At 57.9% G+C, this 24,286-nt stretch overlaps 1 protein-coding gene across 3 annotated transcripts; it reads left to right on the top strand.

The window, feature by feature from the left end:
- Nucleotides 1–1,642: 1,642 nt before the first annotated feature.
- MFNG (MFNG O-fucosylpeptide 3-beta-N-acetylglucosaminyltransferase) lies at nt 1,643–17,420 on the top strand. 3 transcript variants are annotated; one of them, XM_070600618.1, is made up of 8 exons: nt 1,643–2,131; nt 7,278–7,326; nt 7,606–7,708; nt 8,131–8,284; nt 11,323–11,408; nt 13,197–13,362; nt 14,947–15,032; nt 15,261–17,420. In XM_070600618.1, the coding sequence occupies exons 1-8, from the start codon at nt 1,877–1,879 to the stop codon at nt 15,301–15,303; spliced, it is 942 nt and encodes a 313-aa protein (XP_070456719.1). In that variant the 5' UTR covers nt 1,643–1,876; the 3' UTR covers nt 15,304–17,420. The 3 variants fall into 3 exon arrangements, with proteins under 3 accessions (XP_070456719.1, XP_070456721.1, XP_070456720.1); XM_070600620.1 differs by having other exon boundaries at nt 1,657–2,131; nt 16,483–17,420; XM_070600619.1 differs by lacking the exon at nt 1,643–2,131 and adding an exon at nt 3,427–3,605 and having other exon boundaries at nt 16,483–17,420.
- Nucleotides 17,421–24,286: the final 6,866 nt, after the last annotated feature.

Below are 24,286 nucleotides of genomic sequence, written 5' to 3'. Positions count from 1 at the left end.
CTGCCTTTGTCTGGTCCCATTTTGGGTGTCCTTTCCCTGGGGCGGAGAAGCCCACTCATCCTTTAATCCTCACCAAGTCTTATTTTTGTCCCTATTTTACAAATGATGAAAGTAAAGTTCAGAGAAGTGAAGAAACTTGCCCAGAGTCACACAGCTAGGAAGGGGTCCAGTCAGGATCTGAACCTTGGTCTGTGTGGCACAAAGCCTGGGCTCCTCCCTTGGGGATGCTGTTCTGAGAAGGCGGGCAGTGAAGGGGCCTGGCATGGGGCTGGCCCAAAGGAGGGTGACTCAAAGAGGTGGTTTTCCTTTCCTCTCCCTCCACGGTCCTAATGCAGGGTTGGGCCTCAGCGGCCCCGTTCAATCACCAGCCACTTGGTACTTTGTTGTGTTGAACTAACAAATTTTATTGAGCTCCTTCTGTGTGCCAGGCACTGACCTAGGCACTGGGGATGCGGTGAATGAAAAGAAGAAATTCCTGCCCTGGGATTCTCAAGGAAGACAGACAATAAATAAGTAAAATGTACAGGGTTGGAAGATGAAGTGCTATGGAGAGAACACCACAGAAAAGGGGGCCTGGGAGGGACAGGCCTGAGGACTGGAAGGAGAGGGGAGAAGGGATTGCAATTTAAATAAAGTGGTCCAGGAAGGCCTCATGGAGAAGATGACATTTGTCTAAAGACCTGAAGGAGGTGAGGGAGTGAGATGTGTGTCTCTCTCTAGAGAGAGGCCCGGGCAGAAACAGCGTGTGCAAAGGTCCTGAGGTGGATATGTGCCTGGACTGGTCAGAAGCCTAGTGCGTCTGGAGTGGAGGGAGCAAGGAGAGAGAAGTGGGAGGTGGGGTTGGAGGTGACAGGGGGCCCAACTCACACAGGGCCTGGAGGCTGGTGTGTGAACTTTGGCTTTTGCTCCAGGGAAATGGCAGTCAGTGCAGGTTCTGGTGGAGGAAGGTCGAGACAGGAGTGACTTATGCAAAACAAGGCAGAGGTGGTGGCTGGAGAGGGCTTCTGTCTGTCCACTGGCCTGGCTGGGAGATAGGCAGCAATAAAGACTGTTGAGTGAGAGTGGGTACAGCCGGCCACAGCAGGACAGGTGCCTTCAGGGGCCTCTGCGGGCCAGAGACCTGGGTTCCTCCTGGCTCTCGTGAGCTGCTGGATCATCTTAGATCCTTCTGGGCCTCGTGTGCTCAGTTGTAAACCGGGAATCACGATTCTAGCACTGTTGTGAAGACCAAAGGAACTGAGCAGGCTACTGTGGGAGCCCCAGAGCTTGGGCGGGGGGGGGACACCAGGGAAGGCTTCCTGGAGGAGAGAATCCTTGAGCTGAGCCTTAAAGTCCAAATAGAATTAAGCCTGGTGGAGGGAACGTGGCGAGGATGGCAGGGGACGGGGGAGAGCATCCTGGATGGGGAACAGTGGAGCAAAGGCTGGGAGGCTGGATACCAGGGTACTGCCAAACACGGATGGGCGCTGAATGAGCTGAGCGGAGTCTGGGGAGCGGGCAGGCGGGAGGCCCTCGCTTCCATCCGGGCACGGAGGGCTGGCTGCCCCCACCCCCGCAGCAGCTGGCAGAGCCGGGGCTGTGCCTCCTTCTCAGCCACCTCTGGGGCTCCCTAGGGGCGCCCCGCCCCTCGGGCTGCGCTGGAGGCGGGGGCGGGGCCAGGCGCCCCAGCGCCGTTGGGAGGGCCCGGAGCAGGTGGAAGGCTGGCGGCGCCGGCGGCTGGGCCTCCCGGTCCAGAGCACCACCTCCCACCGCTCCCTTCCTTGCCTGTCCCCGATGCCCTCCAGACTTTTGCCTTTGCCGGGGCCCCCGCCTGACCAGCCTCCCCTCCCTGTCCGGTTGGGATTTGGGGGCTGAGCCGTCTGGGGTCCCAGGGCCGATGCAGTGCCGGCTCCTCCGGGGCCTGGCCGGAGCCCTCCTCACCCTTCTGTGCATGGGGCTCCTCTCCCTGCGGTACCACTCGAGCCTGTCCCCTCAGGGCGTGCAGGAGACCCCCGAGCCGGGCCCGCCGAGCTCTCGGCCCCCTGAGCTGCAGCTGCACGATGTCTTCATCGCGGTCAAGACGACCCGGGCCTTCCACCGCTCCCGCCTGGAGCTGCTGCTTGACACGTGGGTCTCCAGGACCCGGGAACAGGTGACAAGCAGGCGACTGGGGGCCTGGGGAGTGGCCCCTGGCTTTCTACTGGGCTGGGGTCCCTGGGGGCCTCGAGGGAGAAGCTGCCTGCCCACCTGCCCGCTCCTCCTTCCTCCCAGGCCTGGGGGCTCCTGTGGCCCTGACCGTGCCCTCGCTGGCCCTGAAGCCAGGTGCTTCTCAGGCCCACTGCTCTGTCTCTTTCAGGGGCCAGGCTGGGCCCTGCCCCGGGCTCCTGGGTCCCTCCTGCGGGTCCCTCTGTTCCATGGCTGTTCCAGCACAGGCTTTGTTCTGCCTGCCCTGGCCCAGCCTGGCATGGGGGCAGTGGTGGGTGTCAGGCAGCTGAGGCAGAGGCTGTGAGAGGTCCTGACTCTGCCCCAGGCCCTGGGTGCTGTCCTGCTGCCCTGGCTGTGCGGATGGAAACCAGGGGCTGAGCGACAGAGGAGGGGACCGTCTAGGTGGGGCCTGGTCAGGGAGAGGGCCCGGGGAGGGGGCATCCTTTCAGAATTCGTGATGGCCCTGCCCCCAGGCCTTCTGCCCAGGCTGTGCTGGGGGAGCGGCACTCACCTCCCGTGCTCATTTCCTGGGGGCATTTTTCTAGGGAGGCAGAGAGAGTATGTGCGGTGATGGCGGGGGCTGAGGCCATTGTGGGCGAGAGGTCAGGGTAGAGGCCCCCCTGGCATGTGGGACGGTGTGTGTGTGAGCCAAAGTGTCAGTGTCAGACGTGCTTGACAAGAGGCTTGTGGGTGACAGGGGCTTGTGGCTTCTGTCTTTCCGGGGAGGCAGCTCGGACAAGCGGGGTCCCTTCCAGAGGCTCTTCCTCTCCCCACAGCCTGTGCCCTCCCCAAGCAGTCGGTGACGGGGGTGTTGGGGACCATCTCTGGGGAGGTGGAGGGGCAGGTTTACTCACACACACACACACACACACACACACACACACACATACGCTGTCCCCACTTTGGCGGTTGGCTCAGTGGGAGGAAGTGACTGAGCCTCCGGAGGAGGTCAGGGGCTCCTAGGAGACCAAGGAGGCGGGGATGTGACGTCTGGAGGACGCCAGGGCCCCCTGGGGAGAGGGGACCCCTGCCCCACTTTCCTGCCCTGAGGTCCTAGCACCCCCGATTAACCCTTTCCCCACTGGGCCCGCAGCACCCCAGGCTCTTCCCGGGGGCCCTGCACAGCCTCTCATCTTGGGGACACTCTGGTTCCGCCCTCGGAAGCCGCTGAGCCTGGCCCTCCCCACAGACCTTCCTGTTTGTGGCGCCGTGTCTGTGTGTACCGGAGCACGGCCTCACGTGGTCTGAGGCCCTTTCCTGTCCCGTCTTGATCTCCATGGTGGTGCCCTTGCCCCGGATGAGGGAACTGAGGACAAGGAGGAGGAAGTGCTGGCCAGCGTCACCCCAGAGGCCTGATGGGGCAGAGCCCAGTGGGACCCGCCCCTCCTCGTTGCCGAGCCCCGGCCCCCAGAGCTGCTCGGGTCAGTGGGGCACAGGAGAGGGTCCTTGGGCCTCCAGCCTGGGTGGCGGGGCGTGGCAGGACCAGGCTGGAGAGGAGAGGCGGGCGGCCGCCCCTCAGCGCCCCGAGCTCAATCCCAGATGCCGGCCAGGCAGCCGGCGGGGGCGCCTGCCTGCGCAGTGTCTGAGGGCTGTGTGACGGACTCGTGGCCTCTGGAACCCTCACAACAGCCCTGGGATCAGGGGCAGGGAGCAGTACACGTTCCCATTTTACAGGTGGGGAACCTGAGCACAGTTAAGCAGAGCAGGGAGGTGAAGTCACTCAGCTGGACCTGGGTGCAAGGGGCGGAGTCTAGAAATCTCGTCCTTTGAGGCAGAGTTGAAAGAAGGAAGGATGCTCAGATAGAGGAGGAGGACGGGAGAGAGGGAGGCCCACTCTTGCCCCCGCATCTGAGCCCCCTTCGCTTCCACCTTTGGCTTCTCTCTCTCTGTGACCTTGGCTCAGGCCCAGGCCCTCCCCCTTTTGGCCCTCAGTTTCCCCATCTGCACAGGACAGGAGGGTCTGGGAGCCCCTCTCAGCTCAGCCAGCAGGAGCGGGCCCGAGCTGGTTAACTCAGGGCCGGGCGCCGGCCCCAGCTGGTTAAGGGCGCCTGGTGGCAGGTGGGCCTTTGTGGCCGCGGGCTGGGGCTCACATGCTGGCCTTTGTCCCAGGCGAGGGGTGGGCGGGGGAGGCATGTTCTGTGGTCCATGGGGAGCCTTTCTCTTCCCTACAGCCCCCTCGAGGGCTGAGGGAGCAGCACTGTGTTCCCCCTTCCCCCCACACCCCGCAGCAGATGGTCCTGGCCACCAGGTCCCCTGACCCCAGCAGGCTGCCTTTGTTTCCTGTGGGGTTTCACCCTCGTCAGGAGCCCCTCCCTAAACAAATTAAGTGCGGCCCTAGGCTCAGAGGAACCTGCCCGCGGCTCTGTGCCCAGCTCGGGCTCCCAGGGACAGAATACCAGCCTGGGCCCTACTGCGGGACTCCCCCCCGCACCCCAATTACTTTGGGCTTACTCCTTGGCCCGTTTGGCCCGTGCATGCTCCAAACTCGAGAGAGTTCCACTCTCTGGTGGCTGTTTGGTGGCAGAAGTTTGCCAGGGAGCAGGGCAAAAAAGGCCTGCCTTATTTTTCAGGGTCCCTCGGGGGTGGTGTTGAAAACAGACGGGGCCGGGGCAGAGGTGACTGCAGCAAAGCAGGCAGGAGGTGACGAGGGGGCTGGACCACGGGGCGGCTCTGGAGGCTGGAGGGGAGAGGTCGCGTCCCGGGTGGTTTGGAGGTTGGGGGGAATTTGCTGACAGGCTGGGTGTGGGTGCGAGAGAAAGAGAGGGGACACGGTGATCCCCAGGGGTTGGGTCCCAGCAAGATGGTGAAGACCGAGGGAAGGGTGGGTCTGGGGGCGTTCGGGCATCAGTCTTGATGCACTGACGCCGAGGCGCCCACTGGGCCCCCGGGGAGAAGTCACGGCTGCAGGGGGATCTGAGAGCCGGGGAGAGGCCAGGTTGGAGGGGCGCACAGGCGACTCTATGGCTTCTTGAGGGGGTTTGAAGCTGAGAGGCTGGATGGCATCACCGAGGGAGTGGATGGGATGGAAAAGAGGACCAGGGGCTGGGATTGGGCCACCAACACTTTCCCCAGGGAGACTCAGGGACCCCAAGTCTTAGCCAAATCTGATGGAGACAGACCCCAGGGAGAGAGGCTCAGAAGGTGCACGCTGCCCAGGCCTTGCATGGGCAAGCCAGGTGCCAGGACAGGGAGATGGTTCAGACAGGCCTGTGCCCTCCAGCATGGCACTGTGTGGTGGGAGAGACCGGGGATAGATTTGCATAACCGAGGGGTTGCTGTTACCATCAGGAGGGACTGGAGGCCGCGGGGCACATGGAAGGGGTGTCAGGGAAGGCTTCCTGGAGGAGGTGATGACTGAGCTGGGAGTTAAGGGGCGAGAAGAGGGCACAGCATGTGCAAAGGCTTGGAGGGATGTCTACGTGGCATACTTGGGGAACTGAAAGAACTTCAGGTTTAAGAGCAGCCCTAGGGGTGAGGCAGGAAGTGATGAGAAAGGCTGCATCCGGCGCAGGGGCCAGGTGGCTCCTCATGGGGCACACTTGGGAGACTGGCCTTAATCCTAAGGGCAGCAGGGAGCCACAGAAGGTGTTAGCGGGGGTGGTGGGTATGTGTATTATCTGATTCTGGTTCTGACAGGAAAACAGATCTGAAGGAATGAGGCAAGGTCTTGCAATAATCCACTGAGAGATAACAGCGGCTCTCCGTGGGGAGACGGGCCTGGTTCCCTCTGCCTCTTCCTGTGCCCAGCTGTGGCTTCAGGCCTCTTGTGCCTCTGTTTACCCTGATATACAAGAAACTCAGCCTAGCTTCACTGCCGACCCTTCCCTCTTCTTTCACACATTATCTCGCTTTGTGTCACAGCTACCACAATTCCCCATTTTACAGACGGGTAAACTGAGGCTGAAGGCAGAGGCTGTTCGGATCTGAAGGACTGATTTCTGGAAAGGAGGGAGAGGCCTGTGGATGAGCAGGGAGGGGCATTGCGGTCGGAGACCCAGAGCCTGGAGGGAGGACGGGGCGAGGGCGGGGCGGCCGGAGTGGCGGATGGGGTGTCGGGGGCTTAAACAGGTGGGGTCCTTTCTCCTTGGTCCTCCCTTGGAAGGGGGGTCAAAATTGCCCCAGGCCCTGGGCAGGGCAGCCTAGGGGTCAGAGGAGGCCCTGGATGTGGTCGGTGGACGGTGGGACCTGCTCCGGAGGGGGAGCCTCTGCACTCGCTGGGCCGGGCGTGGAGCGGGTGTGGGACCAGTACCCGGCTGGCATGTCTCCATCCTCCACGTGCCGCCTCTGAGGGTTGTCCTGTCTCTCTTCAGAGTGTGTGTTCAGTTTACTTAAGGTGTGCAGTGGCTCCCGCCCGCCTGGGGAGGTGGCGAGCTGAGGTCTGAGGCCCGTAGGTTCGAATCCCAGCTCGGCACTTGCTCACTCCACAGCTTCCGTGTGTCACTTAGCCTCCGTTTGCCATCTGTGAGGGGACAGAGCACAGCACCTGCCTCGAGGTCCAGCGAGGTCATCGGGGCCAGGGCGCGTGAAAGCTCCCGGCGGGAGCAGCTCCAGTCCGGGAGAGCTGCAGCGGGTTGCGATGTAAATTTTCTGAGACGCGTCAGGGCCCCCGCACTTGCACGGGAGTCTGTGTGGCCGTGGGGGTTGGGACTGTCTCCCTAAGTGGTGCGGCATCCGGCGCGTGGGTCTGTCCACACAGCCTGTCTCCCGATGCAGCGTCTAGGGTTGTGAATATGTGACTGTGGAGGGCCAAGCAGGACTGCGATGTGTGTGTGAGATAGAAGAGGGTGTGTGCAGGGTGTGTGCCCGGCAGGGTCCTGGGGGAGCTGGTGTGTAGGGGCCGCGTGCGAGTGAGGCTGCTGAGCTGGTGGACACAGTGAAGCTGTGTGTCTACAGAAGCCGGTTGTGTGTGTCGTTTGGGGGGAGGGTAGCGCAGAAAGTCATGTTGTCCTAAAGGAGTGTGTGACTGCGAGGGGCTGTGTGTCCGTCCCTGAAGGAGGACAGAGGGTGGGATGGGTGGCCCCCGGGGGCGTGGCTGTGGGGGGCAGTGGGCTGCCCTGGGCCCGCAGGGGTCCTGACGCCTCTCTCCTTCCCAGACGTTCATCTTCACAGACAGCCCGGACGAAGGCCTCCAGGAGAGACTGGGTAACTCTGGTGTGGGGGGCCCTCTCGGCTGTCACTGGGGAAAGCTGGGGTGGCTGTCCCCTGGCCTGGGGGTCCCTAGGAAACAGGGCTGTCCACCTTGGCATGTGGGGATTCCCCTTCGCCCAGGAGGGGCAGCTTTGTCCCTGGAAACGGGTGTGAGTGTGGGGAGGGGCTGTGCTGGACAAGACCCTGGACACGTGGCTGTCTGTGAGCCCTGCTCTGCATTCTCACTGTGGGCAGGGCTGGGCAGGGGCCCCTGACTTGTCCTCCCCTCGCCAGGGTCCCACCTTGTGGTCACCAACTGCTCTGCAGAGCACAGCCACCCCGCCCTGTCCTGCAAGATGGCTGCCGAGTTTGATGCCTTCTTGGCCAGCGGGCTGAGGTGAGCATGCTTGGGTCTCTTGGGGTAGGCGTGACCTTTGCCTCAGGCCAGTTCCTGAATGGGGTGCCGTGTCAAAAAGGGAAGTTCTCTGGGTCCCATGAATTTAATCATGTAGGGCCTCGGGACTCCAACGACCCATCCCCCTGGCAGGCAGGGTTCAGTGGGCTGGGCAGGCCTTCAAGTCCTGTCATTCACTGGCTGTGTGACCTTGCACAAGTGTCTTTACCTCTCTGAATCTTGAACCCCACCTATTAAGTGGGCACACCTTCCTTACAAGCTTACACGAGATGCTACCCGGCACTTAACAGGTACCTTAAACGTTAGGCCCCCCCTCACCCCCACCCTGCAACTGTTTGTTGACTGACTATGGGGGCACAGGGGAACCCCCTCCAAGCTCACTATCCCCCCTTCCATCCCCACAGGTGGTTTTGCCACGTGGACGACGACAACTACGTGAACGCGCGGGCGCTGCTGAAGCTGCTAAAAGCCTTCCCGAGGACCCGCGACGTCTATATCGGCCGGCCCAGCCTGAACCGGCCCATCCACGCCTCCGAGCCGCGACCCCGCAACCGCACGGTGGGTCCCTCCGCTCCTCCTCCGCCCCCGGACAGCTGCCCCAGGGGCGGGGCCATGAGGGGCGGGGCCATGAGGGGCGGGACCAGTCCGGCGGCGGGGCGGGGTCAGTCCGGGGCAGGGTCAGCCTGGGGCGGGGCCAGGCGTAGGGCGGGGCGGGGGGCGCACCGGGGCGGGGGGCGCACCGGGGCGGGGGGCGCACCGGGGCGGGGGGCGCACCGGGGCGGGGCCGTACCGGGGCGGGGCCAGGGCGGGGCCGGGTTTTTGTGTTTCGCGTTTGGCCTCATTTCTGTGCGTTTGGCCCGTGGCTTTGCCTCTGATCCTCAGTCTCCTTCTCTCTGAAATGGGGAGACTGAAATGAAGCAGGTAAGGCACAGAAGCTGGCACATAGTAGGGCCTCCGTCACCGAAGAGCAGTGGCTTGTCCTGGTCCCACAGGCAGGGCTCTCAGCTACCTGTATGCTCATGCAGTTGTGCAGGTTGAGTACTGCTGGGCCAGATGTAAATGCCGCCGCCCGGTGTCCCCGAACACTCCTGTCGCCTAGGACCGTCCTCTCTCCGCCTCACTAACCAGCAGCTGGAGAGTGGACACGGGGCACAACAGGGGCCCAGAGCCCGCTTCAGCTCCAGACCTGAATGGACACTGATTAGGGTTGCCAGATTTAGAAAACAAATAAACAAAAAAGGAGGATATCAGTTACATTTGATTTTCAGATAAACAGTGAAGAATTTTTTAGTATAAATATGTTTCAGGTTCTCCCCCGGTCCCCAGGGCCCCCCAGGCTTCTGGTGTTGGGGTGGCCCAGGCCCCCGGGGCTCCCTTGGCCCAGGGAAAGGGCAAGTTAGGGAGCCCCCCTCTCTCGAGGCAGTGCCTGGAGCAAGAGCCGGCCCGCTGTGGGTTTCTCTCCCTCCCTCGGCCACCATCTGCTTCATTAGGAAAATCAAGAGCAGGGAACACCAAGCCTTAATTATCAGCAGCTAATCAGCCTCTGAGCCCTAATTAAACCCTCCTGGGCCCGGGGCTGTGTGTGTGAGCTGGCTTCCGGGTGAGCTGAGGTCCCCCAGGCTCCCGCCCCACCGCAGCCCTGGCCTTAGGGCTTGAGAACTCCACTCTGGAGCCTGATTCCCTGGGTTCACACGCCAGCCCTGCCACCTCCTGGCTTCGTGACCTTGACTGAAGTCACCCCATCTCTCTGTGCCTCAGTTTGCTCATCTGTGAAATGGGTGATAACAGTCCTTACCTCATAGGGTGTGTGTGGTTGTGCACAAGGAAGAAATTAAGTGAGGTCATCTATCCAAGTGCTTGGAAAGGGACGTGGCATGTACCAGACACGAGTGAGTGTCAGTGATCAGGACCTGACTCAGCGCAGCCTTCATCTCCCAGCCTGTTCCTGGGCAGGCTCAGCGCCCTGCTGGGCACACCCAGGCCCCACCCCGCAACGTGCCTGGGTGCCATGCACCCCACCGTGGGTGGGATCCCAGGACTCTGCCTCAAAGTGTCCCGGCCTGTTGAGACCCTGGGGTCCCCCAGCAAAGGGGGCAAGACATCCACTTTGGGGTCATTCCCGGCTCTGGGCCCTCAGGCAAGTGACCTCACTTCTGGACACCTGGCTCACCTCATCTGCGGCACAGCTCTTAGCCTGGGGCTCGGCACAGTCAGTGCCCCGGTTAGCGCCTGTATTGTTACTGCTTTTGTTACAGTAATTATCCGGGAGCAGAGGCCCTGCACTCATTCATTCATTCACATGCACTTATGGGGCACCTCCTGTGTGCCAGGTCCTCAGGAACCCATTCATTCTGCCGTGTTGAGCCCCGACCTCTCTCTAAGAGGGCAGAGTTTCCAGAAGTAAGCTCATGGAAGTCTTAAGGAGGAGGACACACCCCCAGGCCAGTAGCATCTTTGGCTTTCAGAACTGGAGCACGTGTTCACAGTTGACATACCTGAGGCCCAGAGAGGGGCGGTGACTGTCTCAAGGTTGCACAGCTGTGCAGTGGAGGAGGCGGGGGCCCCAGAGTCAGGCTTCCCAACTCCCTGCCCAGGGCTCATCTCACTGCTGCACCATGGGGGATAACCCAGACCATGCAACATGCATCAATGAAGCACCAGCTGTGTACTTGGGAGAAGGTAACCTCAGGGAACTCGTTCCATTAAGAGATGGTGCAGCTGAAAGGGTACAGTGCTTCCCAAAAAAAGCTTTAGAGAAATCTAGGGTGAATTCCCGGGTCCTCCCAGAGGAGGGGGCGAGGCCCAGGGTTGTGGTGATGTTGGGCAGAGGCAGAGAGTTGTTTAAACTGCAGAGGGCTGTTATTGGTTCCTGTAATTGAGATGTCAAGGGGTTTGCTGGCCTCAGGGGCTCACAGGCCTGTCTGTCCTTCTCTCTGTACTCCTTCTGAGGCCTTGTTCTCTCCTTTTGCAGAAAAGCTTTCCTGGTCCCAGGAGTTGGGAGTGGTGAGGCCAGTGGACGTGGCCATGTGGGTGGCCTCAAGATTATAGGTCCCTGGCCTCGTGACCCTGGAGAGAGCATCTCTTTCTCACAATTAGCCTATAGAGCTGAGGGAAGAACTCGGATTGGCTGGCCTAAGTCATGTGCCTCTCGCTGAGCCAATCACTGCATCAAGGGGTGTGGCTTTGTGATCCTCATTCCTGGGGCACCTGCCCACCTCTGTCCTAGGGGGGCAGGGCCCTGTTTGGGCAGCCCCTGCTGAACCACATGGGCTGAGGCAGAGACACTTCTCTGGGGAAAGGGGTAAGGTGTGCTAGGCTGACAGATACAACACACGTCCTCTTTAACCGGAACCCAGCCAGATTGGGGTCTCATTGGTGATGCCATCAAACTTAATTAGCTACGTGACTTTGGGCCTCAGTTTCTTTCTCTGTCAAATGGGCATAAGAATGTCAGACTGCAGAAGGACTCTAGTGAGATGTGAAATAAAGAGCTTTGGAGCCGTACTGACTGGGGGTGAGAGGTGGCCAGGCTGTTGCCCCCACCCGCCCCACCCCAGGCTCACCCACCCCTTGGCCCTCCCTTCCTCTCCCCCCAGAGACTGGTACAGTTCTGGTTCGCCACTGGGGGTGCCGGCTTCTGCATCAACCGCAAACTAGCTTTGAAGATGGCCCCATGGGCCAGGTAAGTGGGGACTGGGGGTGGAGTTGGCTGGTGTGTGCGGGGCCTTTGCTGCAGGAAGGGCTTGAGAGCAAGCTCAGGAGAAACTACCCCTTATTCACGCTGGGTCACGGAGGTACCCAGTGGTGAGCGAGGGCCTGCCCCCTGCCCTCGGGGTGCCCCGCCTAGGGCGCTCTGCCACACACAGGTGGGTTGTGTACGCTCTGGAGCCTCAGTGCCCCCATCTGTAAAATGGACCTGAGAAGACACAACTTGTGGTTGTTCAAGGAGAAAAAGTCTGGGCTGGCACCTGGTGGGCGCCAGGCAAATGTTAGGTCCTGTTCGCAGCCCTCTTCTCGCTGCTCATTGGCACAGGGAAGTGAAGGCTGTGTAGTGGTACTCGGGAGGGAGGAGGGGGGAAGGCTTCCTGGAGGAGGTGGCATTTGAGCTGCAGTGACCTTAGTAAGCTCCAGATTGAGGGAGATCCTAGAGGGAGTGGAAGCCCTCAGTGTGCGGTTGGGGGCACCGGTATTCTAGAGAGGAAGTGGCAAAGGCCTGGCCTCTCGACGTCTGCCTGGACAGGCTGTTATTATTATTACTATTATTAACAGCAACATCAGCGTCACCACCTTGTATTGAGGGTTGACTCTGAGCCAGGCTGTGCTCTACCAAGGGTGTCACAGCCTCTGAGGGGGTAGGTGGTCTTGGCTTGCTTCTATAGCTGAGGAAACCGAGGCTCTGAGAAGTTAAGGGAGTGACTGATCCCAGGTCACCCAGGTCCAAGGTCACTCAGCCGCTGGTTTGGCCCCAAGACCTGCGTGCTTCGCCTTTGCACCAGCCTGCGCTGCCCTGCCCTGGGTGGGAGGGGTCCTCCGGGGGATTCGTGCCCTGCGTGGGAGCAGGAATGCTGTCTTAGTGCATGTTGACCTCAGGTGTGTACACGTGATGGGGTCTGCCCTGGGCCTGGGGTCTTCTGCCTGCCTCTGGGGCACCTTTGTGTGAATTAGAAAAAGGCACCTTGTGTGGGCAGATGCAGCTGGGGAGGGCAGTGAAGGTGGGTTTCCACACCCCTCGGCCCCTCGGCCAGCCGTCCTGGGCAGCAGCGGGGAGACTGCCCAGTCAGGCCCCCAGGGGTGTTAACGCTCTCAGTGCAGTCAAGTGATGTCCTTGCCTGGGACACTGTCCTCCCCCCTTGACTCCTGGCTCATCCTGCAGGACTCTTTATAGACTGCCACTGTCACGATTAAATACAAAGCAAATCGAAAGGCTGCCACCTCCTCTGGGAAGGTGTCCCTTCCTTCCCTGTGTCCCTCAGGCCTCTGCTTCCCTCTGACTTGGCGCCAGTCCTCCTCTGAAACGACCTGCTCATCTGTCTGTCTCCCTCCAGAAGGGGGGCTGCTGTTGATGGCACGAAGTGTTTCTTCTCATCTCTGTGTCCTCAGCCCTAGCTGGTATCTGGCACCAGGCAGATGCTCCAGCTGAGCAATGAATGAAGGAGTGAGTGAATGAATGAAAAGGAAGGGAGCTATACATATGTCCCCATAAATAAAGGGCTTCACCTCATCAGCCCTCCTGTAAATCCTCACACCAGCCCTGGGAGGGCGGGGCTATCATGCCCATTTCACAGAAGAGGAAACTGAGGCTCCCTGAATTCGTGACTTGCTGAGGTCCCACAGTATGCAAGAGGCAGATGCTAGAGCCCAGCTCTGGTCTGCAGCTGGCCAGGGTGGAGGGTGGGCCTTCTGGGGGCCAGGGAGGGTTCTAGGTGTGGAGGTCCTGGGCCAGTGGCCACAGCGCGGCTCTGTCCCTCAGTGGCCCCCGCTTCGTGGACACATCTGCGCTCATCCGGCTGCCTGACGACTGCACTGTGGGCTACATCGTTGAGTGCAAGCTGGGCGGCCGCCTGCAGCCCAGCCCCCTCTTCCACTCCCACCTGGAGACCCTGCAGCTGCTGGGGGCGGCCCAGCTCCCGGAGCAGGTGAGCTGGCCTTGGGGCAGGTGGCAGTGGGGGAGACGCGTGTGTGGGCTATCCCCTATTCATGGGGAAACTGAGGCCCAGGGTGGCAAAGGATCCCCTTCAGGTCCTTAAGGTCAGTGACTCAGCCCTCTCCACCATTAACCCTCAAGGGCTGGCATTTGTGATGCTAAAATTCTTTGCTCTGCTTCCCGAATTCCAGCTGGAAGGACCTGCACAGACAGATGAAGCTTGTCCTCAGGTTCACGCCACCCTGGTCCCCTCCCCCTGTACCTCCTGTCCCTCTCTCCAGTCTTCAGTCATCCATCCTCCCTACGTCCCTCTGAAGGGGCCAGCCTGCCCTTTCCAGCAGTGTCGGGCGGCAGCCGCCTCCTGCATCAAACCTCACCTGTCCGCTGCTCGCTGCTGTCCTTCTAACCTGGGGTTTCTGGGAAGGACCGGGTCTTCAGTGAGGTCTCTCAGGCTTAATGTCAGGCTGGGGGAGGGGTGGGGCCCCATCCCACCTGGCAGGGAATGACTCTGCCGAGGCCCACCTGGCGCTGCCTTGCGGATGCCGCTCGTGGGTTTGCAGCCCTGTAGATGGTCCCGGCTGGGAAGCCCCTGGGATCTTCCGCCCAACCATGTGAGTCAGAACTCTTTTTGCTGCCGGCGACAGAGAGGCGTCACAGACTGGTTAAACCAAAAAGGACCTTTATGGGCCCGCATACCTGAGGAGCCCAGGGCTTGGCTTGACTTGCCAGATCCAGCTGGGTCTGGGTGCTCAGACCATCCCCTCTCCCTCTGCCCACCCCCCTCCCCCGCCGCACTCTCAGGAAGGCCGGCCCGTCACGCTGGCCAGGCTTGGAACTGAGGTTGTGGGGTTGGTCCTGTTGGGACCTCGGGGCATGAAGCCAGGAAAGCGGGGCGGATTTGGGGTAGCCAAGCCCAGGGCACCCTAATGATTGGGGTTTTCAGAGCACCCGCTGTGCCAGGCACCACACTGGGGGCCTTATCTTCTTTAGCTGTCTGGCTCCTCACGACATTCACCCGAGGTGGATACTAAACCCATTCTACAGATGGGGAAACTGAGGCCCAGAGCGTGGGCCTAACCATGACACACAGCTGGTACAGGGCAGCGGAGGATTTGAACCCTGGTTGGGTGGCCCCTCAGCCCACAGGCTTTAACCACTGTGCTTGACTGCCACTCAGCTGGGGTCATTATCCCGCGTCCTCATTGCCTGCGGAGCAGCCTGGCGCTCTGGGTGGGGAGAGAGTGGCCAAAACCCCTCCGAGTTTCAGGAAACCTCCTTCTAGGCCAGAACGTCCTGGAAAGGTGCCTTCCCTCTTGAATCGTCCCAGCCTCCAGGGTGGGCTGGACTGTGGGGCACAGATGGGGTTTGGGCATGAACATGCTCCACAGGCTTCGAATGCCTCGGGGATGGGCAGTGACGCACCCCCGGCTGAGGAGTTTTCGGCACAGAGACAGGGCTTCCTGTGCCCTCACAATGCCTGTGTGCCTTCTCTGCTGCCTGCAAACGCTGTCCCCTTGTGGGGTCCCCGGGGGATGCCTCCCCACCTTCTTTCTCTTTTCTGCTTCTCCTTGCCCAGGTCACCCTCAGCTACGGCGTCTTCGAGGGGAAGCTCAACGTCATTAAGCTACAGGGCCCCTTCTCCCCCGAGGAGGACCCCTCCAGGTGGGTCTGGGGGCTGAAACTGTAGGATGGGAGGAGTGGGGGCTGAGTCCAGGCATCCGAGGATGGGGGTGCCAGGAGGTGGGAAAGAGAGAGCGCCTGGTGGCTGACAGCACAGAGCTGGCAGTGGAGGGAGTGGATTTCAGTCTCTGCTCAGCCACTGGCTTGCTGGGTGACCTTGGGGGAGTGCCTAGCTCTCTCTGGGCCTCAGTCTCCCCATCTGGAACACAGGGAGGCTGAGCATTGTGGAGCTGAAGGGCTCTCCCAGCCCTGATGCCCTGGGATTCTTCAGAAACTGCTGGAAGACTGAAATGTCTTCACTGAGGGAAGGAGGCCTCTCTGATGGAGGAGCTTCAGGTGCCGATGGGGAGTTTTTATTTGATCTTCGTGGGCTCTTTGCTTTCTTGATTCCTTCTTCAATGGTTCTTTTTGGTGGGTAGAGGAGCAATGGGGGCTAAGATGCCACCCAGGCACCTTCCGGGTTGCCCCCAAACTGGCCACAGGGAGATTAGAGCTGTTTAGCTCAGCCCCCCATTGCTGTAGAGCAGCTTGGAGCACAGCCTGTGACACACTGTAGCAGGAGTGACCAAGACCTGCTCACGAAGTAAAGGAAGCCAGTGTGACTGAATTAGGGAGGAGGGTGGTGTCAAATTCAGTTGGGGACATGGCAGGGGACCCCCTCCACACGGCCCTATAGGCTCTGTCTGGACTTTGGATTTGCCTGAAGTATGTAACCCTGGGGGAACCAGGACTCCTGGCGTTGGAGTTCTGCAGAGCTGTCCTGGGGCAGAAGGCTCACAACTATTTCAAGGGCCCTGGGGCCAAGGCTATGTTGAACAGGCTGGACATTACAAGGAGACAGGGTTTAGCTCATTATAGGAAAAAATATTCAAATTTCCAAGATGAAAGGAGCTGCCTTCTAATGGGGTGAGCTCCCCATCAGTGGAGGTGTGCAAGCTATGGCTATACTGCCAAGAGGTTTGAGAAGTGATGTTAAGTTCTCTCTAAGCCTGAAGATTCTAGAAGCCATAGGTTCCTGCCTAATGAGGCTGGAGCCAAACGGGGACTCAGATGTGTGTGGTCAGATGATCTGGCCTCAGCTGAGGTCTCTTCATGGCTTCTCTGGCCTTTGAAGTCTCTCTAAACCGGTGGTTCTCAACCTGAGGCCGTTTTGCCCCCTAAGGGGCATTAGCAATGTCTGGAGACATTTTTTATTGTTACGACTTGGCGGGTGCTCCTGGCATCTAGTGGGTAGAGTTCAGGGATGCTGCCAGACATCCTACAATGCACAGGACAGCCCCATGGCAAAGAGTGATCTGGCCCTGAGTGTCAGCAGTGCTCAGGTGGAGGAAACCTGCTCCAAACCATCCCTGTGATGTGCAGCCCTAGGGGCCCGTGGGGGCGAGGACGGGAGTGGGACTGGCTGTCTTGTCCATTTCTGGTCTCTCCACAGGTTTCGCTCCCTCCATTGTCTCCTCTACCCAGATACTCCCTGGTGCCCACAGCTGGTGGCCCGATGAAGCCTCAACTGCTGGGCTGAGGTCTCTGGTTGTCCTTTGCCTCCCCAGGCAGCCCTGAGGGCCTGTGGCAAGCGCCCTGGGGTGGGCAGTCCCTGGCAGGGCCTCCGAGTGGTGGGCAAGCCGAGGATTGGATGGTGGCTGGTGGTGAAGACATCTCAAGCTCTGGGAGGTGGGTTGGACAGCGCAGGGACAGGTGAGGGCCAGAGAGGTCCCAGGGGCTGGGCGTCCCTGGGCCTTGGGTGGCTCAACTGAACCAGCCCCTTGAGCGGGGCTGGGGCTCCGGAGTCCTAACCCTCCAGAGCATCTCACGGGCCCCTGGGTGGGGTCTGGCCTCTGCTCCCAGCTCTCGTCTCTGAGTCATTCCCCTGGGGTCAAGCACTGGGCCCCCCACCCCTGGCTTCCTTGGCTGGATCCCCAACCACTGAAGGGAACCAGATGGAATAATGACAGGACCCAGGGCCTGCGGCAGCTTCTGTCGTTGCTGACCAGTCTCCAGCTCCTTGCTCCCCATGCCTTGCTAGCAGAACCCAATTTCGTCTGAAGCATCAGCATGCCCAGAATCAGATGATGGCTCAGTGGGTCCCAGAAAATCACGATGATCCTTTTGCTCATTTTCCCAGCCTCCCTTGCTGTTAGGCACTACCAGCTCTGGCCAGACTCTGTCTGTTAGTGTGAGCTGAGCAAAGCCAATAGAGAAGCTTCTGGGGAAGGTTTTGCGGTCCCTACCCCATCTTCCTGCTGTGAATGTGAGTGTGATGTCTGGATCTGGGGCAGCCACCTTGCTGCCGTGAAGGAAAGGCCAAGATACTCATCTGCAGCTGTCCCTTTCAGCATCTGGTTCTGTAAGAAAATTAAACCTTTATTTGTTGAAGCTGCTCGGGGTCCAGTTTCCTGTTACCTGCAGCTGCAGGGTCCTGACTGGGGCAGCGTCTTTGATCTGTCTGTCACAGTGGGGATGGTGGTCACTTTTAGGGGTGTTGCCCATTCTGTGGATGAGAAGAGGAACACCAGCTTCATGGGTTGCTATGTGGGTGAAGTGATGAAGTGTTTGTAACCAGCACAGCACAGAGCTGGCACGGAGAAAGGAGGGAGTCAGTGAACGGTGACTGTTAGTGTGTGCTTGTGTCGCAGTGTGCCAGGTGTGTGAGGGTGTGTGCGTGTGTGTGGCGTGTACCTTCCTACACGTGTCTATGCATAAGGATGCGTGTGTGGCGTGTGTGTTTGTGCCTATCACACATATGTGCGTATGTACATGTGTGTGAGTACGTGTGCCATGAGGCGCTGGTGGGCTGGGAGCTATTCCTCCTTTCCTCTGCCCTCAGGGCCTTGTGGGTGGCGGTCAAAGAACCAGGGAAGGCAGGATGGAGGCTGGGAGCTGAGGGATTCAGCCTCTGGTGTCGGATAAAGGGGCGAGTTGACAGCCAAGGTAGGAGCTGAAGAAATGAGAGCGTTCTTGGGATTTCAGGTCCCAGAGAGGTTGGGTGAATGAATGAAAGTGATGTTGGTGAAATTTCAGGCCTGGTGGTGCATCGGGGGAGGGTTAGCGATGGGCGGTCTCTTCTCCCCGCCTCCTTCATGCCCAGTGAGGTTGGAAGTTGGGGTTACAGCTGGGCTTGTGGCTGGGGGGAGGGGCTCTGACCAAGGCAGCCGGAGCTGGGGGCTGCTCTGGAGCACGTCCCCTAGCCCTTGAAGGACCTTGTCCCGGCCGCAACTCTGTCTGGGACAATGGAACTGTGGATCACCAGAGTCTCAGCCCTTGTTTTCCAGGAGGAACTTGAGGCTCAGAGAGGGACCACCACGTGCCTGTGGTCACACAGTGGGTCAGCTGTAGAGCTGGGCTGCTTGGGCTCTTCCAAAGCCCCCCTTTCTTTCTGGGCTGACCTACTGCTGGGTGTGTGGGACGCGAGCCCAGTGGGGTGGCCCCTGGCCCTGCAGCCAGTGAGGGAGGGAATGGCGTGCACCCCAGCTGCTGTCCTGTCCTCCCCACCCTGGACGTGGGAGGCTGCCGGCCAGCCTGCTTTTAGAAGCAGCAGCAGATTTGCGGGTTGTTCCCAGATCCTGAGGGTCGGGTGGAGGGAACAGGACTCGGGCCATCTGCTGCCTCCATTGTCCCAGAATAGCTCTGGTTGGGAGAGGGAGCAGAGTCAGCAAGGGTGGGAGTTGGGAGGGAGGAAGGAGGGAGTCTGGGTTTAACCCTTCGTGAGTCTGCATGAGAGGGTGTGTGTGAAGCTGCGTGCAGTCTGTGCTAAGATCACCCTTGTGGGCCCCACAGGCAGCGGCTGGCGGGGGGTCAATGTTGGATCGCCCTGTCTTGGCCTTGCTATGCCCCTTGGGCAAGTGTTGTTCCCATTTTGCAGATTAGGAAACTGAGGCACAAAGAGGGAGAAGGCCTGTGGTCCAGGTCACAGGGCTTATAGGTGGCAGAGCCAAGATTTGACCTGCAGAGGTCATCTCAGTGTGGGACGACTCTGCAGGGCTGGAGAGCCTCGCTGGGCCTGGGCTCTGTGCCCTTGGGCAGGTGACTTCACTGTTCACCGGGCTCACCTGTAAAATTGGCACAATGACTTCGGCAGATCGAAGTCGTATCGGGACACCACACAGAGAGCTCCTGGCGCGGGTAGCTGCTCAATAGCAATACCTCCCTGCTGTCTCTGAGCTCAGTGTTCCCAGCTGTAAAAGGGGTGGACTGGCCGCTGCCTCCGCCCCACCAGCCAGGTCCGAGCCGTTGCCAGTCTCGCCCACGGTACCACAGCAGCCCCCTCGCTGCCTCCCCTCAGGCCCCTCCCTCTTGCTCACTGGCTCCGGCCACATGGGTCTCCTTGTTCCTCCTGGCGGGTGCCCAGGTTCTCTGCTTGTACCAGCTCTTCCCTCTCCCTGGGATGCACCCCCATTTCTGCATGGCTGGCTTGTTCTTGTCAAGCTCCATTGTCCTCTCCTAGGGATGCCCCCCCCCCCCGATCACCCGTCACAAAGCAGCCACCTGACAGGGGTCACTGTCCGTCATCTCACTCCGTGGGAGCTTGTGCATAGCTCTAACCCTCACAGGCAGGCACGGCTCTTGTTGGTGCATCAGCTTACTCGTGTGTGTGTTTGTTGCTGCCCCCATCTGACTGTCGGCTCCATGATCCCAGGGACGTGTCGCTTCTGCTCACTGTGACTCTCTGCCTGGTGCACAGCAGATGCTCAACAGATATTTGTGGGATGAATAGAGAAGCGAGTGAATGGGTTTCTCAGAGCTTCCAGCTCTGTCAGTTCTAAGATTCTACAAAAGGTGCTAAAACCACTGGGCGCAAGGTGACTGGGGAGCTTCAAAATGGAGGGATCGGGCTGGGGGCACTGCTGATTTTCAGTTTCACCCTAAAAGGGAAAGTCAGACTAAAAGCTCCTGATCGCATGCACTGGAAGGACACAGCGCCGCCCAGGAATATTGCCCAAATATTGACCCTACACAGATCAACCCTTTGATCTAAATCCCAGTTTCCAGGAAATAGGGGGGACAGTGGAACATGTTAAATGACACCATGAGGGTGCAACCCACCAAATTGACAATGAGGACAATTCTACAGGACAAAGGACCTGGTTTCTTCAACACGTAAAATGACATAAGGAAGGAAGGGAGGAAGGACTGCCAGAGAGTAAATGAGATTTAAGAGACAGAGCAACGCAATGCAAGGCATCGACCTTATTTAGATCCTGATTCATATAAAGGGACCCTAAGAAGATATTCTTGAGAAAAATGAGGAAATTTGAACATGGACTTTGTATTAAATGGTATTAAGAAATCGTTAATTTTGTTAGGGGTGATAATGATATTGAGGGTTTTTTTTTCTATAGAAATCTTCTATGTAAGAGACATATTCTGAAGTATTTATGGGTGAAATGATGTAACACCTAGAATTTTCTTTGAAAAGGTGCTTGAGGAGAGGAATGAGATGAGTGGCAGAATGAGATGGTTGTTGAAGCTGGGGGAGGGGCACATGGGTTCATGATGCTCTTCCTTTTACTTTGGTGTGTGTTTGAAAATTTCCCTAATAAAAAGTAAGATTAAATAAATAAAGAGGGTCTGTGGATATTCCATGTTGCTGGCCATGGCCCTCCCCCTTCCCCTGTTCCCTTCTCCCTCTCCCGTCCCCTCCTCCATGCCCCACATTCAGGCCCGGAGAACATCTGTTCTCATCAGCCACGGCTGTCCTGACTCCACTTCCTGCTCTCCCCAAACACCCAGAGAAAGGAGAGGCAGACCTTGACAGGAAGCTGGCCCCTGCCTGGTTTGCATTTTGCTTCTTACCTGATTTCTCTGAGGCCCACACGGATTTCTTTTAGTTCTGAGTGCTTGTCCCAGCTGCTTTGTATACCCAGCAGCACTTTCCTTGGGCACAGTCCTTGGGCGCATTCTTTGCCCACTTGCCACTCCCCCTAGTCATCCATCCAGTAGGAATTCACTGCTCACCTCCTCTGGGGGTGGGGTTCCTGTGTTTGAGGCTGCACAGGGGAATCTGGTGCAAGCCCCACCCTCCATGAGGAGGTCAGAAGTAGCAGAAGGCATCACACATTGCCTTGCAGATGAGGCTAGGGAGACCCTAAGGAAAGATACAAATGTTAGTTATGGTTATGAGTACAACTGTTTTCAAGTACCTGTGTATCTCATCTTGGGGGACAAAGGTGAAGTGTGAACCTGGCACAGTGTCCACCTAAAACAGAGGCAGTACTCTCCCTGCTTCCCCCCCTGCATCTCCTCCTGAATGACTTTGTAAACTCCCCCCGGAGCAGAGACCCTGCTCAGTGCACCTCTGTGCCTCACATTATCTGGCACAGGGCTGGGCACACAGCAGGCGCTTTATGAAGATCAATGACTAGGTGAGTGAGTCAACCTCAGGCCAGTACCAAGCTGGCTGTATTAGAATCACAGTGCTTGGAAAAGCAGACTTCAGGGCTCCACCTTAGATCCTCAGAACCCAAGTCCCCAAAGAAGGGGACAGGGAATCTGTATTTTTAGCTGGTTCCCCAAGAGGCTCTTAAGTTGCTGCTGGGTTAGAGAAAAAGGTGGGCGTTGAGGCGAGTTCAGCACCATGGACAGAACCCTCACGGCTTCCTGTCTTCTCTCCTTCCTGGGACCAATTGGGGCAGGGGCGTTCATGGTCTAACCCTGCCCAGGTGACACCTGTGGCCTTGGCCCCCATGTGACAACAGCTCTCTTCTGTGCTTCAGGAGCGAGTTTCGGGGCAGGCATTGGTCCTGCTGCGGGAGATAGCTCTGACTCTGCACAGGGAGGGGTGGTGTAATAAATATCCTTTCCACTTCTTTTATAAGTTGTAAACGACCCCCATACTGTGCAGGCAGCAAAGCATGAAGCCTGAGCCGGCGTGAACAAATTAATCCCCCAAACATGGTTGGAGCACCTCCTGTGTTCAAGGGCTGTGCTGGCAGCCAAGGGGCACGTGGGGAGGAGAGAGATACGGCTGCCGCCCCAAGGAACCCACAGCTTGTCAAACACAGTTCAGTGATTGTTAGAAAGGAGTGTGGGCTTGAAGATAACCAGACCCTGAGTCAGAGAGTGTGCACACTGGAGAGGCAGCCCGGGGAGTGGAGAGAACAGACTTTTGATGGCAAAGGCTCCCTGGGTTTGAGACGTGGCCCTCACACTGTTTAGCTGTGTGGTCTCGTGCTTAGCTCTCAGAGGCTCAGTTCCTAATCTGAGAAATGGGAGTGACTATATCCCCATGCCCCAGGGCACTTGTAAGGATAGTGCTCACTCAGCCCAATGCCAAGGACGCAGCCCCAGCACCATTCATTCCCTCAAAGGCTCCACATTTATGCCGGGCATGGTGCCAGATGCCGTGAACAAGACGGATGAGAGCTGGTGCCCAGGGACCTTATATGGGGGAGCAGCGCAGGGGTGGCTCTTCCACTGCTCCTCCTGGCCCCCAGCTGGACTACATTTCCAGCCTCCCTTGCAGGGAGGGTGGCCATGTGACTGAGTTCTGGCTGATGAATGTGCCCCACTTGCACTCGATCTCTCTCTGTCCTCATCGCTGGCTGGAAGAGAGGACTCCGGGTCAGGGGAGGGCGGAGCCTGGAGACTCCACTTGTGTTGAGTTGAGCCCCTGGGTTTTGGGGTGTTGGTTATGGCGCTCAGCCTAACCTGACTAATACAGGGAGACACAAGAAACAGTAAGCAAACAGCAGGAGCTCCAGAGAATGATGGAGTGACGAGGGACATACGCAGGAAGGAGACAGTGGAGATCTTTAGGGGACACATTTTGGATTTCTTTTTAAATTCTTCTAAGCTTAACTAATAAACCTTTAACCCCTCAATGGTCCTGGTCTGAAATTCTCCTGCTTTCGCCATATAACTTCCTTCTCAAGCCTCTTGAAACCCTGTCTTGAGTGATATATAAGTCACTCACTAACTCTAGATTTCATTTCAAGGGCCCGCTGACCAGGTTTGTCTTTAATTTGGCCATGCTGGGTCGGAAACCTACCCCTTCTTGCTTTGTAGCTCCAGCGACCTTTCTCTTTCCCACCCACATCCTCGCCTTCCCGGTCAAGAGTGGACCTATGTTCCCGTCTCTCCAGCCCACTGAGCCCCCAGCTTGGTTCATCATTCACGTGAAAGTATCTTTGTGCCTTTAATGACTTTCTAGAGGCAGGATGCAAACCACAAGAGTGAAAACACCCAATTTACCGGTTGATTTGCAAGAGACATTTATATAGTCCAAATCTATTTTGTTTGTATCTGGTTACTTTTAAATTAAAATTAAGTAAATTCCAATACATAAGTAATGTGTCTCTTGTCCCATTTACCCATTACTGCCTAACAAACTACCCCAAAACTTAGTGGCTTAAAACAGCGACACCACTTATTTTGCTCATGAATCTGCTAATCTGGGCAGAGCTGGGCAGGACAAATCGTCCGGGGCTAGGGTCATCTGAAGGCTCTCTCATGCGTCTGGCACCTGGCTGGGGAAGCCTCTGATTGCTGGCGTTGTTCTCTGTCTCCGTGAGTCTCTCTGGGATGATGTGGTGGGGCAGCTGGGCTTCTTGCATGTATCTTAGCTTAGGGTTCCCAGCCCAGAGAGCCAGGTGGAAGCTGGACCGCCTCTTAGGACCCAGCCCAGGAAGTCAGGCAGCATCACTTCATTAGAGCTATTAAAAATTCATTAAAGCATTAAAAATTATGTTAAAATATGTGTAACATGAAATTTGCCATTTTGACCATTTTTAAGTGTACAATTCAGTGGCATTAATTACATTCACAATATTGTGCAGCCACCACTAAAATTTTTTCATAATGTTTAAGCGTAATGTTTTCAAGGTTTATCCAAGTTGTAGCAATGGTGTATCAGAACTCCATTCCTTTTTATGGCTGCATACTCTTCCATTGTATGTATATGTCGCATTGTGCTTATCCATTCATCCATCCATGGACACTGGGGTCGCTTCCACCTTTTGGCTGTTGTGAATAATGCTGCTATGAACACAGGTTTATAAATATCTGTTCGCATCCCTGCTTTCAGCTCTTTTGGGCAGACACCCAGGAGTGGAATTGCTGGACTGTATGGTAATTTTGTGTTTCATTTTTTTTGAGGAACTTCCCTGTTGTTTTCCACAGCAGCTGCACTATTTTGCATTCCCATAACAGTGCACAAGGCTTCCAATTTCTCCATATCCTAACCAAAACATATTTTCTGTTTTTTTTTTTTTTTTAATAACAGTCATCCTAATGGGTGTGAAGTG

Source organism: Equus przewalskii, chromosome 29 (genome assembly GCF_037783145.1).
Source record: "Equus przewalskii isolate Varuska chromosome 29, EquPr2, whole genome shotgun sequence".
Classification (NCBI taxonomy): Eukaryota; Metazoa; Chordata; class Mammalia; order Perissodactyla; family Equidae; genus Equus; species Equus przewalskii.
The sequence above is the reverse complement of the archived record's forward strand: the minus strand, read 5'-3'. Positions and strand labels throughout refer to the sequence as shown.

Excerpts from the sequence above, each read along its gene's own strand:
- MFNG (XM_070600620.1), top strand. The coding sequence starts at position 1,877 with ATGCAGTGCCGGCTCCTCCGGGGCCTGGCCGGAGCCCTCCTCACCCTT. Across the intron at positions 11,409-13,196 it reads AAGATGGCCCCATGGGCCAG|TGGCCCCCGCTTCGTGGACA; the intron begins GTAAGTGGGGAC and ends TCTGTCCCTCAG. Across the intron at positions 13,363-14,946 it reads CGGCCCAGCTCCCGGAGCAG|GTCACCCTCAGCTACGGCGT; the intron begins GTGAGCTGGCCT and ends CTCCTTGCCCAG.